The sequence below is a fragment of the Falco peregrinus genome, chromosome 1 (assembly GCF_023634155.1).
Source record: "Falco peregrinus isolate bFalPer1 chromosome 1, bFalPer1.pri, whole genome shotgun sequence".
In the NCBI taxonomy this organism is placed as follows: Eukaryota; Metazoa; Chordata; class Aves; order Falconiformes; family Falconidae; genus Falco; species Falco peregrinus.
The window spans coordinates 4,490,113-4,502,930 of record NC_073721.1 but is presented as its reverse complement, the minus strand read 5'-3'; the positions used below and the strand labels follow the sequence as shown (position 1 = coordinate 4,502,930).

The 12,818-nt window shown below is 50.1% G+C and overlaps 1 protein-coding gene across 2 annotated transcripts in view; it reads left to right on the top strand.

Annotated features, from left to right (window-relative positions):
* The window catches only part of LHPP (phospholysine phosphohistidine inorganic pyrophosphate phosphatase), an 89,220-nt gene extending 77,635 nt beyond the window's left edge, over positions 1-11,585 (top strand). For both annotated transcript variants that reach the window (XR_008747711.1, XM_055807519.1), the window contains one exon: positions 10,576-11,585. Coding sequence is in view for 1 of the 2 variants with exons in the window: in XM_055807519.1 (XP_055663494.1) it covers positions 10,576-10,666 (91 nt within the window). In the remaining variant the exon portion in view is untranslated. The remainder of the gene's footprint in view (positions 1-10,575) is intronic.
* Positions 11,586-12,818: the final 1,233 nt, after the last annotated feature.

Below are 12,818 nucleotides of genomic sequence, written 5' to 3'. Positions count from 1 at the left end.
CATGGAAATGTGTTACTTAAAAGAAGAAAATTATATTGTAGTAGAAGCTCAACATCACCAAGTGAAGGCTGCATTGCTGTAGGCGCCATGCAGGTAGGAAAGGATACTCCCTTGTCCAAAAGCTCATTGAATGCAAATGGTGCTGTATGGAAACGCCTATAGGTGTGCAGGTATTGGTAGAAATATTTCCTAGGCAAATTAAGTCTCATCTCCTTGGCACTGTGGTCGTGGAAGCCAAGGCAGGCAGACATCCAAGGAGAAGATTATGAAAATCTCATTTATAGAGTGGCTTAAGCAAATGAGCCATAATTTGGAATAACTGTAGCAAAGTTTCTGCCTGAGAAGGGGCAGAAGTTTCTGACGAGCATGCCCGAGTTATTTGGGTGGACTCTGCATGCTCTGAGCCCTTCCAGAAGTCCTAAGTCGTGCACTGACTCAGGCTTAGGCTGAACTCTTGCTGGTTAGTGCAAATACGTATTGCTGTTCGTTGTGTCAGTTAATAGCATGAGCGTGTTTAGAAACAGGTGGGTTCCTGACATCCTGGAGCGGAGTGAGTTGGATGTAATACTCCTGTCTGCTCTGGGAGGAGGAGAGGTCAAACAGAGACCCTGCGGAGAGGTCCTGCTGTGCCAGGGTGGCTGTGCGACTGCGTCATTGCCTTCTCCAGGCTGAGCAACTTGGAAGCCAAAGATGTAGAGTGTGCCTTAATTTTCCAGCGTAGGTGCTTTTTTGGCTTCTCACATGAGAAAGGTTTTGGAGCAGGGAGGCACTGGTTCCCAACACGTGTGTGAGTTGGCTGTTCCTGCCCTTTGGAAGGGGAGCTGGCTGCGTGCGTGTGTCTGCTTGGGTTTCCTGGGAGTGGCACAGATATCTCATAGTTTCATTCTTATTTCAAATTAGGACCGATTCAGCGAGCACCATCTGAAGACAAACATTATGCTCCTTAGGGTAGCTCACATTCTTGTTTGGTGAGAAACAGTCTTTTCGTGCTGTATCTTTGAGGGTCTTATTTAGAGGGTTACATTATCAGTGCAAATTTGGCCTAATACTATTTAAATTAAACTTCTCCAAACAGCATTTGACATCTTGAATTAAGACTTCTTTCTTTTATAAGCTGCAAAGCTCCTTTCTTGCTAGTATCTGGATCTACCAGAGTTCTGAGACTTAAATCTCCATGCAGTGCTTTGCAAATGCAGAAGCCGGCATTGATTTTACACGTTTCATATGAATTCTGTAAGCAATGTATTAAAGGAAGGCAGTGACATGTTCTCTCAGTTAAGGTCTTTCGAAGTGCCTCACAGAGTAAGATGCCTGAGCGCCACTGAGCTTCAAATTCAGCCCTTGAAATTAATCTTTCCCATCCTTGTGTAATATTAAGTCCCATTAATAGCTAATGCATCAGTTGCATTTATGATGCACATCTGCTTGTATATATGCACAAAGAAAACAGTTATGTCCAAATTCTTTCTCAGGAGCGTTTAAGATTATTTTCTACTGAATTGAGTAAGGTCATTTGGCAAAGCCATGCAGGTCATCAATAATTAATCCAAGCAGGCAGAGCTGAGTCTCCCAGTGCTTGCAAACACCCTGTTAGACTGGATAGTTTGGCAGAGCAGGGGCAGTTCTCAGATTTTCTCAGCAAATGTGCGTTTAACTTTGGAGGGGGAGAGGGAGACTTGCTTTTATTGAAAACAGCTGTGCTGTGCTTGCATCGCAGCACTAGGTGCATCCATATGTACAGCGCAGAGCTGCTGATCCCCAGTCCAGCCCCGTCCAGCTTGGGGGCCAGTGCACTTACACAAACATGTCTGGCACATACGGTTCATTTCCACCACGCGCTCACAGACGGCAGTAAGACAAAAGGTAGGATTTATCTTGGTTAACTCTACATAAACTTCATCTAAAAGTTAGACCAGATTCTTGACACCTAACGCAGCCTGTTAGAAGAACTGGTTCTGGGGTATGAGCTTGTCATCTGTTTTAAATAGACTCACAAGAAAAAAATAATCATCTCTTCCAGAGAATATTTCCTATCCAGCCTTGTTATCTAAGAAGATGGGATGAACAGGGGATGAATTCTTTCCCCTCGGAGGGACCTGTCTGTCCTGAGGAGGCTCCTGAAGAGGTTCAGGTGCCCAGCCTGGGCACAGCGTCTGGCTTTTGGACAGGCACCGCTGGGTGAAATGGGTCTGGGCCAGTGTGACGGGGGAAACCCAGGTGACGGAGGGGTGAATGTGCACCTCTGCGGAGGCAGAAGCATTTTGGGTTCTCAAAAGTTTATCTGTTTTCTCTAGCTGTATCGGTTGGCCTAACAGAGTATGTTGCACGGATACTACCAATAATGCCCTCACTGCATGGGGTGAGTTAAAATAATTTCCATGAGGCTGAGGATGGCAGTCACAACTGCACCCTTCCACCTGAGTCTTCACTGAAGATTCTGATCAACTATCCGTCATCCCAAGCACGGAGCCACGCTGGCTTTTGAGCCCTGATGGCTTAACCTTTGGATTCGGGGTTGGATGGGACCACAGTGGGTCCCAGCTCAGAGCCCACATGATGCCTTCAGCCTGGGCAGAGAAGAAGGGACCAGAGCCCCATTTGGCAGAAGGGGCCAGTTGGGTGTCCCACTGTCCTGATGGCCACCAGATTCCAGCTTTCCCTACAATACCAGTTGTCCCCAGACCACGTGTGCAGCCATTCGGGGACAGGCAGGCTGAGAACCAGTCCAAAACCAGAAGAGTCATGTGTGCTGCTCCCTCTCCTCCACCATAACGTTGGTATGCATGCTTTTAGTGCCCGGCCCCTGCTGAACTGCTTTTGCTTTACAAGATGAGAGAGCTCTGAAGTTCTGACGAGGAAAATTGCTCTCCTGATGCCTGAACACCAGTGCTCTGCTTGTTTAAATATTTGCTCAAACCAGCTTGGCTTTGCAGTGCATTTTTGCATGAGGGATTTTGGAGGTGAGGGAAAGAAGTCAGTTCTAATAACATCTCGTGCTCTGGTGTAATCACATGAGAGCATGTAGCCAACAGTACCCTCTGTCCCGATGGCAGCGTTTCGCCTCGCATCTCCCCATCGCCGTCCTGCCTTTCTTCATGCCCGTTGCTTACTTACGTGTGTGGATGAGTCTGTATATGTCCTACCCACAGTACGGAGACTTTCACGACTTTCAGTCTCCAAAGCTCTTAATCTGACGTGTTCACATGTGCTGTGTTTCCTGAGAGAAAATAAATAGGGATGGGCAGAGGAAGGCAGCTGCCTGCGTCACCCACATCCTCAGCGCTGCATGGTCAGTGGCAGCCTGGTGCACTGTATGCGGCAGAAATGGCAGGAATTGGGATCATTCAAGGGATCATTTACAGCCAGCGTGAGTACACATCATGCCTGTGAAGAGAAGCATTGGAAATATTGGTGTTGACCCTCTCCCAGGCTTTACGTGTAATAGCCACAGAAGTTTGCCGCTGCCGGCCTCCGGCTTGTGATCTGTCCAGGTCACCTCTGCTCCTTTTACTTCTTTATTTTGACAATTTGCTCTCCGTTATCCACTTCCTATCTGCAGTTACGGTCACCACTGCTGACCTCCTCCTTGCTCCCCGACGTGATGTCCTGCACCAGAGCTTGGCAAGTGCCAGTTTAAAAAGAGCTGGTGGAGCAAACTGCATCCCCTTCTCAGCAGTTATTTCTGGAATCGCATGTCTGTCTGAGCTCATTAGTTAGATCATCACCGTGCAGCCAACTGATTAGAAACAAACAAATTACCACAATGCTCCAAATTAAGTTTTCAACACGTGTACATTTGAAAAATACAAGTGTTCACCACAGGAAGTGCCTTAAAATTCAGAAAAACAAAGATCTAGGGAACGCTTGCTAGCATTTGCCAATCTTTTCTCCTTTTTTTTTTTTTTAGGTTATTTATGCAGAACAATAACTCCTTATCCCCTCAATCTTAGTATTTTCCTGTATGTTGAGGTGTATTGCCTGGAGAAGTGTTGTACCTGAGAGGGTTTATTCTGCTCAGTTACAACTGTAGCATTTTAACATAAATAGGAACGATTAAGACACAAGCCCACAGACTTCCTTCAGGTGTAAGCAAACAATTTGGCTGTTAATTTCTACTTGTTTGTGGATGCTTGAATTTAAGTGACTTGCAATTAAACACAATTAGCTGTTTGTGCGGTTCTGGGAGGCAAGAGAGGAGCAGCAGAGGATGCTGGTTTGCTCTGACACGGGTTTGCTTTCCTGGAGCTCTTGCAGGCACGCTGGCCAGGAGGAGATGGCATGGCAAGGTCACCTCTAGAGGCCACCAACTTCTACAGGAACACAGAAGCATCCTCGGCTGCATGGCTTGTGGTTAGAAGTTTCTGTTGAGCAAAAGCATCTTCCCAGAAGACAGCAGCAAAGCTAAGGAAGGTGCTAGCTGCTTCATGAGGACAAACCTTCTGCCCCGAGTCATGCATGCCATCAAAGCAGCTCTCCAAAATCTAGTGTTTTAACCACAAAAGCCATTCTTCCTATTCCAGGGAGATCTGTCTGTGACGTGAGATACGGGGTCCAGGTACAGTTCTGGGACCTGCTCCAGCACTGGGTGCATTTAGTGGCTTTGGTGCAGGTTTGTCTCTCAACATAACGTCAGGAGATGTGCTCTACAGCCGTTCATCAACTGCCCGTCAGTGCGCTGTCAGTCATTGTGATTTATCTGGGTTTTCAGTGCCCAACTGATTAAATTGCACATTTCACAAAAAAGAGAGTTTCAGTCATGGCACCAAGTAAAATTATTGCATCTGTCCAGAGAAACTAGCAAAGGTTACAGTGTCTGTTTACATTCCTTATAAAGCAAATCTTGTTAAACTCTGTCTCACATATTTTACAGCCATGGTAAGAGCCCCTGAAGAATACATACTGCTGTCAGGAGAAATGGTTTCAAGCTTTTTTTTCTAATTTTGTGCAGCAGGAGTATATGCTGTTTAGTTGGGGAGCTAGTGGGGAGTCTGTGGTGACACAGAGAGACCCTTGCACAAGCAGGGGTTGTGGGACGGGGGTTGCTGTCTCATGAAAGGCTGTGCTGCTGGAACAGCCAGCGATCGTGGGACACGGCGTTACAGCTCAGGTTTGCCGAAGGATTGCAGCTCTGTACCCTGGCATGTGAGATCATTTGTCTTTTTCAAACATGGATGCCTTGCTTTGGCCCTGCGTGGTGTTTTTCCTACCCACTTCCATTTCTAAAGAACTATGTAAAAGCTATTTTTAACCTGTGATACTAATCATGTCTTGATCAATCCCCATCTGCTCCTGCTCTCTGCAGTCAAGTTTCAGCAGGTCTCTGAGCTGGATTTTGGGGATGTTTCCATCATTGTGGCCATGACTGTCCATGTCTGCTACCTCCACTTGGGCTTTTATCTCCTAAATATTTTGTCCACGCAGTAATCCAGCTGTTTCCTATTTGTTCTCCATATGTTTTGTTGGAAATGAGCGTGAGCAAGGTGCTGAGAAGATCATTCCAACTGGTACGTGGAGTTTCCTAGCACAGCATGACGTGAGGTTTTGGTGCTCAGGCACCCCCCGCTCCTTGCTCCCGGTGGGACAGTTGGCTCCCAGCTTGGCAGGACACCTCCGGCACCCAGCCATATGCTTTGCTTTGCAGATGCTCTGCAGCTCCAGTCCCCCATGCGAGCGCCATTCGGAGCTGGCTGCCAGCAGCAGCCGGTGCCCGCCTCAGCCCACAGGCTAAACCTGGATACCAGCTGGTATGGGAGAGAAAATGGTTAACCCAAAGCCCATGGTTTTTTGGAGCGTCTTTTTACTTAGCAGTGCTCTCTTCTGCATGTGTTTGCTTCGTTTGCTTTAAAGGCCCCTGGTAGTCCCTGCGAAGGACTGTGCAGACCGGTGTAGATCTGTTCATACCTCAAATACCCAATTACATCTGGGTGAACCACTGCAGAAAATTGCGTGGTAGGTTGGGGCAATTCAAGACCATTCCTGATAGCTGAGTCTAGGTAGGGAATTCAGCTTGTCAGAACAGACCTAATCCAAGTGCAAATCTGATCCAGATGGTAAGCAAACCCTCCTGTTCTTGCAGAATCCATTTTTTCACTGCCTCTTACGATCAGGGATTTGCTTTGGTGCTTCACCAGGAGGAAGCCATCACTTTCTGCTAGTCAGCAGTCCCGTTACCATGCTGGAGCTTCCAAGTGACCGAGTGAAGAGTTAAAATTGCAGAGCCAGTTTTCTGCAGCCCCCTGCTGCTTCCTTGATGTCTCAGACTGAAGCATTGATCTGAACTAACCAGTTTTGTATGGGCGGAGGATCTGGCTCAGAGCACATGGGGCTATAGATAGCTGCTCAGCTTCTGCAGCGCTGACAGTGATAAATGGTCCCGGGGAGAAGAGGATGTTTAGTCATCTCCCGAGAACCATTTGATGGACGTAACTACCAAGCCTCAAGACCTCGTCCATGTTGCATTACGCTAAAGATACTTCATATCTTTGATGTGCTGTAATGCACCGATCGTTTTGGATGGCTTTTTCTTTTGAAGAACATAGTCTAACACAGCTCTGTGCACAGAACGGCAGGCACCGATCGTGTCCTTGCAGGGACCAAGAAGGACCACCCTGGATCTCAGAGGGTCCCTGGGCTAAGCCGCTTCTTTCCCTGACCACTTCATAGACCCACAAGGCGGCCACCAAGAGGCCACGCAGAAATGAAGCGCCGCGTTTCACAGCAGTCGTGGCCAGCTTGGGCTGGAAGATGTTCCTGGTGTACGCATCCGGGCTGCGCGGCTCCCCGCTCCAAGGAGTCCTGCTTTACTGAAGAAAGTGTTTCCCAAGGCTATAGTTGATTTTTCACCAGCAAAGTTTGTGCAGTGGCCAAGATTGCTGACAGCTCAATATTCAGCTACAGAACGTAATTTTCTGTCATTTTGATTTATGTTCTTCCCCGCAACCGGAGTCCCATGTGAAAAAAAATAAAAATCGGAAGGAGTTTATCTTAAAGTTATCTCAATGCAAGTTTATTCTTCAACTGACTTAGCAAATTGAAGACATTTTTAGGGGATTTTTTTATTTATTTCTGGAATATGAAAGAGAAAAGTACCACAAAGTGACCTCCGCTGTCAGTTTTGTGGCCTGCTGTTGTGACGCCTGCCGTCGTGCAGTGCAAAGGGGATCAGTGTCACCCAAAGAGAAGCCAAACTGGAACCGTGAGAGCAGGATCTGCCCTTGGCTGGGGTTCTCGCCTGCACACAATGGCCCTGTCCAGGGAGGCTGTGACGCACCGAAGCAATACCCAGGGCATCAGGGCTGAGGTCCAGAGCAGCACTCCACTTCAGGGTATCTTAAAACCCTCAGCAGCTGGGCTGTTCTCCAGGGGAAAAGCCTGACATCCCCCAGGGGAGAGGCTGGTGGAGAGCCACGGTCTCCGCTCCCTTCGGACGGCAGAAGAAGGGCTCATCCTCCAGCATCTTGGGTTTGCCCGGAGGTTTTATGGCACAGCTCTCTCCTCTGCCTTACTTCTGGCACCCAGGCTTGGGCTCCCGAATTGTTTCGCTACATTTGGAGCATTGCTTCTTGGCATTAGCGTTTGGGGATTATTGCTTGCAGTTTCCTTTCGACAGAAAAGGAAATTTTTATTGCTTAAAAGAGCAATACTGAGATGGGGGGGTGGGGGGGTGGGCGGGGGAACCCAGTTGGAGTTTTTCCAGAAAAACCAACTTGGCTATTTGTGCGCAGTTGGGTGAGCTACAAAGCGTTCTGTAAGACAAAGCAAGAGGCCACATGAAACAGCTCTTGAGGTGGCACTGACAGGAAGAAAAAAGCTCCTAGCACAGCCCTAGGAAAAGGCAAGGAAGCAGGGAAGTGTGTTTTAGTCCAGTTCTCTGCTTTCCTACAGAGTTCAGACGATTTAATTTACTGCATTCCCCCCCCCCCCCCCCTCTTAGCAGCGATGAGCATATAGGTAATCCAAGGCATATGACATGTCTCAAAAATATAACTGCAAACTGCCGTGGGCTGAAACGAGGTACACTTTCCAGCCCAGGCGTAGGGGTGACTGGTGTGGGGACAGTGCAGTGTCAGGGGGTCGGTCCCCACCACGGCGGGGAAGCGGGGTGCTGCCCGGAGCTGGGCAGGCAGGGGAGGCGCCTGCTGAAGCTGCCAGGCTTTGCTGCACCCCGTCTGCTTTATGGGGAGGCATCTGCTGCATAAGGGCTGTGTATCCCGCTCGTTTTCTTCTGGATAATGCTGGTAAAGTATTAGTAAAAACATTTGAAACCCTTGTGAGCGAGGCCGTCTGCAGCATGGGCGGCAGAAGAGCGTTTTAGGGTTCCCCGTGTGACCCTGTAGGGTATCAGGCTGCAAAGCAGAAGAGAAGTAATTGGCCCTGGATGAATAGTAGGGGTGCAGCAGATAAAAATGAAGCCCGTGTCCACCCCAGCAGTCCCGAGGGGCTGCTGTGCAACCTGCCAGGGTGTACCCAGGGCTCCCCGGGAGCTAAGGTGGGTTCTGACAGTGACCTCGCTGCATTGGTGGCTGCCCAGTCTGTGCATTGTGGTCGCGTGTTACTTGGGCAAAGGGGTAAAAATCCCTTTTTCCCTGGTCTGCTTTACCCCCTTCTCCTCCGCAGCACCCATTGAGTGTACACAGGGCATTTCCTTGATGACTGGCACTTCACAGCTGAGTTGTTACCGTTGGATTTCTCTGTAGTCAGCACAGATACCAATCATTAAATCCTTTTAATAGATCAAAGAGTGCTGTGTAATTGACAATTTCTTGTAGAAGCGTTTGTTTCAAGCAGCTCTTAAAATTTTCTCCTAAAGCATAAGCTAAGAAAGAAACATCTGTCAGGGTGTAAAATGGAAAGAAGTTTTGTTCATTACTTTTTTTTAGACCTCCACTCAAATTAAAAATGATTGCCAAGAAATCAGTATTTTACCCACACACCCCCCCGCACACACACACACCCCTCCCCGATATTTCTGTGTTCATAAAAGCCACTTGGTTAAATCAGGGGCTGAGCAATCGTCACCACCTGAGGGATGGATACATACCAGATTTTTACTTGTTTTATATTTAAAGGTTTTTCTCCATTTTGCATTATAACTTCTTTAGTTAAGGAAAAACTAAACCCCATCATAATTACGGTTCTTACTGCACCCTAGCCCTGCAACGAGCTAGAACTTGGATAATTAAATAAAAAAACCCATGGAATAACCTTCCACCTTTTAAATAAGATGCTTTTATGACAGCCAGCAGCAGTGTAGGGCCCGTTTCATGGAGCCATCATCTTTGGGCCAGACGTGGCTTTGCAGGTGACACAAGGAAAGCTGAACATCAGTGCCTTTTATTTTTCCTAGTTGCATACTGTAACGTTGCAGCAAGTGAAATCTCGAGCAGCGTGGACTCCCAGAAGGGGCCGTGCCTTTGCGAGGAGCTCGTGTGCTCGGACATGAAGAGCACGGCTGAAAAATGAACAGAAAGGAGAGAGCCCTGGGGAGCTTCACTGCTGGACTGAAGAAAGGATTTGGTACTTGTACAGACAAGTGCTCACCAAATTCTGCACATCATTAATAATAATAATACTGATCTCTCTGCCTCCCATGCATCCGATGGGAAATGCATCCTCCCCACTGGGAAAGTGGCCAGTGCTAAATAACGGTTTGCCCTTTACAGGGAGCGAGAGAGATAGGAGGTGGATCTTGGGGGTCTCATCTCTTCCCTAAAGGGAAGTCATTAAGCGTATAAAATACATATGTTTTCTCTTCAGCAGCTGTTGGGTTTCTCAGCCCAAGAGCCACAACAGGACCACAAGGTTTGGAAAAATTTTTGCCTCCCACATCTGCCCCTGTCCCCACCAGCAGCACTGCTGAATCAGTAAAATAGGATTGTGCGTCTGCGCCTCGTTAGGCCAGTACCTCTAATTAAATCGTTGGCAAAAAAATGGCTGCAGGCCGGTCTGCTTTGGGGCAGTGACTCGGGGCGGAGGCCGAGTCTGACCCTTTTCATGGTAGTGTCTGAAACCACGGCTGCTGGATTTCAAGGAGATGGTGGTCCTGCAAAATCAGATGCTGGCTGAGCCTCCCCATTCACTGGAGCTGTGTACAGACCTTTCATGTCTCTAGGTTGGACGTGAGTTCTTCCTTGCTTTGCCTATTTCTAGAAAAAATCATGGGAGAATGATTATTTGCACTGGTTTGTAGGGTCTTGGGCTTGCAGTGAACTGTCCTCCCAGCAGTCCCTGTCTGATACTGCTGTTGCCTGAATGAAGAGGTACCACGTAAAATGCAGTGCATTAATTTGCATTAGTTAGTTAACGATGGAGATTGTCTTCTGTGCAAGCCTTCGCAAAGTTTCGCCCAGTTTAGTTGCACCCGGACGTGCTGAAAAAAACCTGGCTGTGGGGGAGGTAGGGAGAGAGGAGCAAAAAGGAGAAGAAAAAAAACAGAACAGGGAGGAATGTGAAACCCAGGCTCACCCAAGGGTGCTCATCTGGGTCCACCTCGGTGCTGCCCCGGGCTCTGCGAGGACGTGGGACCTCGGTGGGAGCTTGTCCTTGCTCAGCCATGCCCTTCTGTTTCCTCTGCAGGCCCTGCGATGAAAACCACCCCCACGTGAAGCCTGACGCGTACGTGAACAACCTTGCCGAAGCAGTTGACATTATCCTCCAGCAGCTGTAAAACTGAGGGCGCGGTGGGCGACGGGCAGGAGCGGGAACGAAGCCCTTCACGCAGCCCCTCCACGGGGCTCCTCGTCCTCTCCCACCTCCACCTGACGTGAACAGACCCAGCCTTGCCTGGGCTGGTGGATGCCAGCGTTCCTAAATATTTCACATTAACGGTACTAAAATGACCTGCTGACCTCCTCGGAGGGGGCACCGAACGTGCTGTCCTCCATCATGTCTTGAATGCCTTCCCCTTGGTGCCGTGCCCTGCCAAAAGTCTTTCCCAAAAGGGCCGGCCTTTTCCCCAGCCGGGGCTCAGCCTTGTCTGCCCGAGGGGAGCCCTGGGGGCGGTGGGGGGGCTCTGCCTCCTCCGGGCGATGCTGGGGGGGGCTGCACCCCTTTTGCTCACACCAGGGACCCAGCCTGGAGGTGCCTGGGTGGGAAACGGGGGACCTGGCACCCCTTCATGAAGAGGCTGTTCTGGTTAACTCGCCCACGCTGCACCTTTTGGGGTGCCTGAGATCACAGAACCACAGAATTATAGAATCATTTGGGTTGGCAGAGACCCTTAAGGTCATCAAGTCCAACTGCTGAGCCAGGACTGGCAAGCCCACCGCTAACCGGTGTCACTGAGAGATGGGAGGGGGCTGTCCCCGCGGGGTGACGGAGGCCAGCAAGCCCCCGGCACGGGTGCGCCGGCCCAGCCTGGCTCTGCGGGGTCCCGTGTGTGCCCCTCGCTGTGGGCAGCACAAACCCTGGGGAGTGGGACAGCCCCTGCTCCCGTGGGAAGCCGATAACCCTGTTCCGCCGTGGTTAACCCCTCCCTGGCCCCGGCCCGGGGTCACATTATGCGAATATTATGCGAATATCACAAACGCTGTGACACATTATGGAATAACTGCGTCGTCCTGTCAGGAATAAACCCCATCCTGCGGGTCCGGCCTGTTCGTCATTCTGTTCAGTCGCATCGGCGCTGGCAGGGATGTTTAGAGGATCTGAGATGCTTTTTCCCTACCTGGAATGAGCTGGCGAGGTCTGTGGGACGAGGGGCCTTTCCTTCCCTCTGTGGTGGGGGGGGCTGGCAGGCAGACGTGGCTGTGGGAGGGGACATGGGTTTCCTACCTTTTCCCATTAAAATCCCGGCCATGCAGCCGTGGCTTCCCCATGCCAGGGTGCTGTTGGCATCGAGTCCCACACAGCTCCAGCTCACCCACCGGCGATGCTCCGGTGGGCCACGGCAGAGCGGGCAGCGTGGGCGACGGTGCCAGCCAGTGCTGGTGCTCCTGGCTTGAAGTTTCCAGTCCCAGCTGGGAACCAGTCTCTGTAAAAGCACCAGCTCCATCAGTCCTGCCACAACTGTAAGTTCTGCTTTATAAAGCTGAACGTCCAGCCACTTTCTTTCCTTCTCAGCAGTCATTGCTAAACTTCCCTCCAGTTCTCCTGGATACCAAATCCACACAGGCATACGCTGCTACCTGACAGCTGCAGCTACCCGAATGGGATGAACCCAGTCTGTTCTCTGAATATCCCCTGGGACTGATCCTGCGCCAGCACCGCTTGCCTGCCGAGCACCCGCCACACCAGTTTAGCCCCAGCTCAGCTCCATCCTGCTGCCAGGGAGCGCTCAGCCCATGCAGGGCTGCCAGAGATGCTCCATTGAGCAGGGGTGGGCAGGGGATACGTCTTTTTTTCTAATCAGATTAAGCATTGCTAAAATGAGCTGCGCCCTGCTGCTGGGCATTGCGGCGCTCCAGCAGATCCCCAGGGATTTTAGTTTTTCTCACCCGACAGTTTTGCAGAGCGGCTCTTTGCAGCGTGCGCGGCAACGCCTGACCCTGCTGCACGTGGCAAGAGCGTGGCAGGAACAGGGGCTCAAAATGGGTAGAAGAATTAAAGCCGATGGGTTGCTCCATTGTGTCCCCTGCCCCAGGGGAAGCAGGGGCTGCCCACCTTCCCCGACGCTTGCCAGCGTTCGCAGGGTCACCCTTTTGTAGGCAAAAGTCTCCTTTTAACCAGCATGTCAGAACTCTGCACCCCCTTGGGTTTTGGGCAAGACTTTGTGCTTCAGACTGCAGTGGAACAGGACTGACCGGGCTTCAACCTGCTCCAGACCTCCCACAGGACCATGGAAAGGTTTGTAATTATGTGCATGTTATAGGTATTCATGT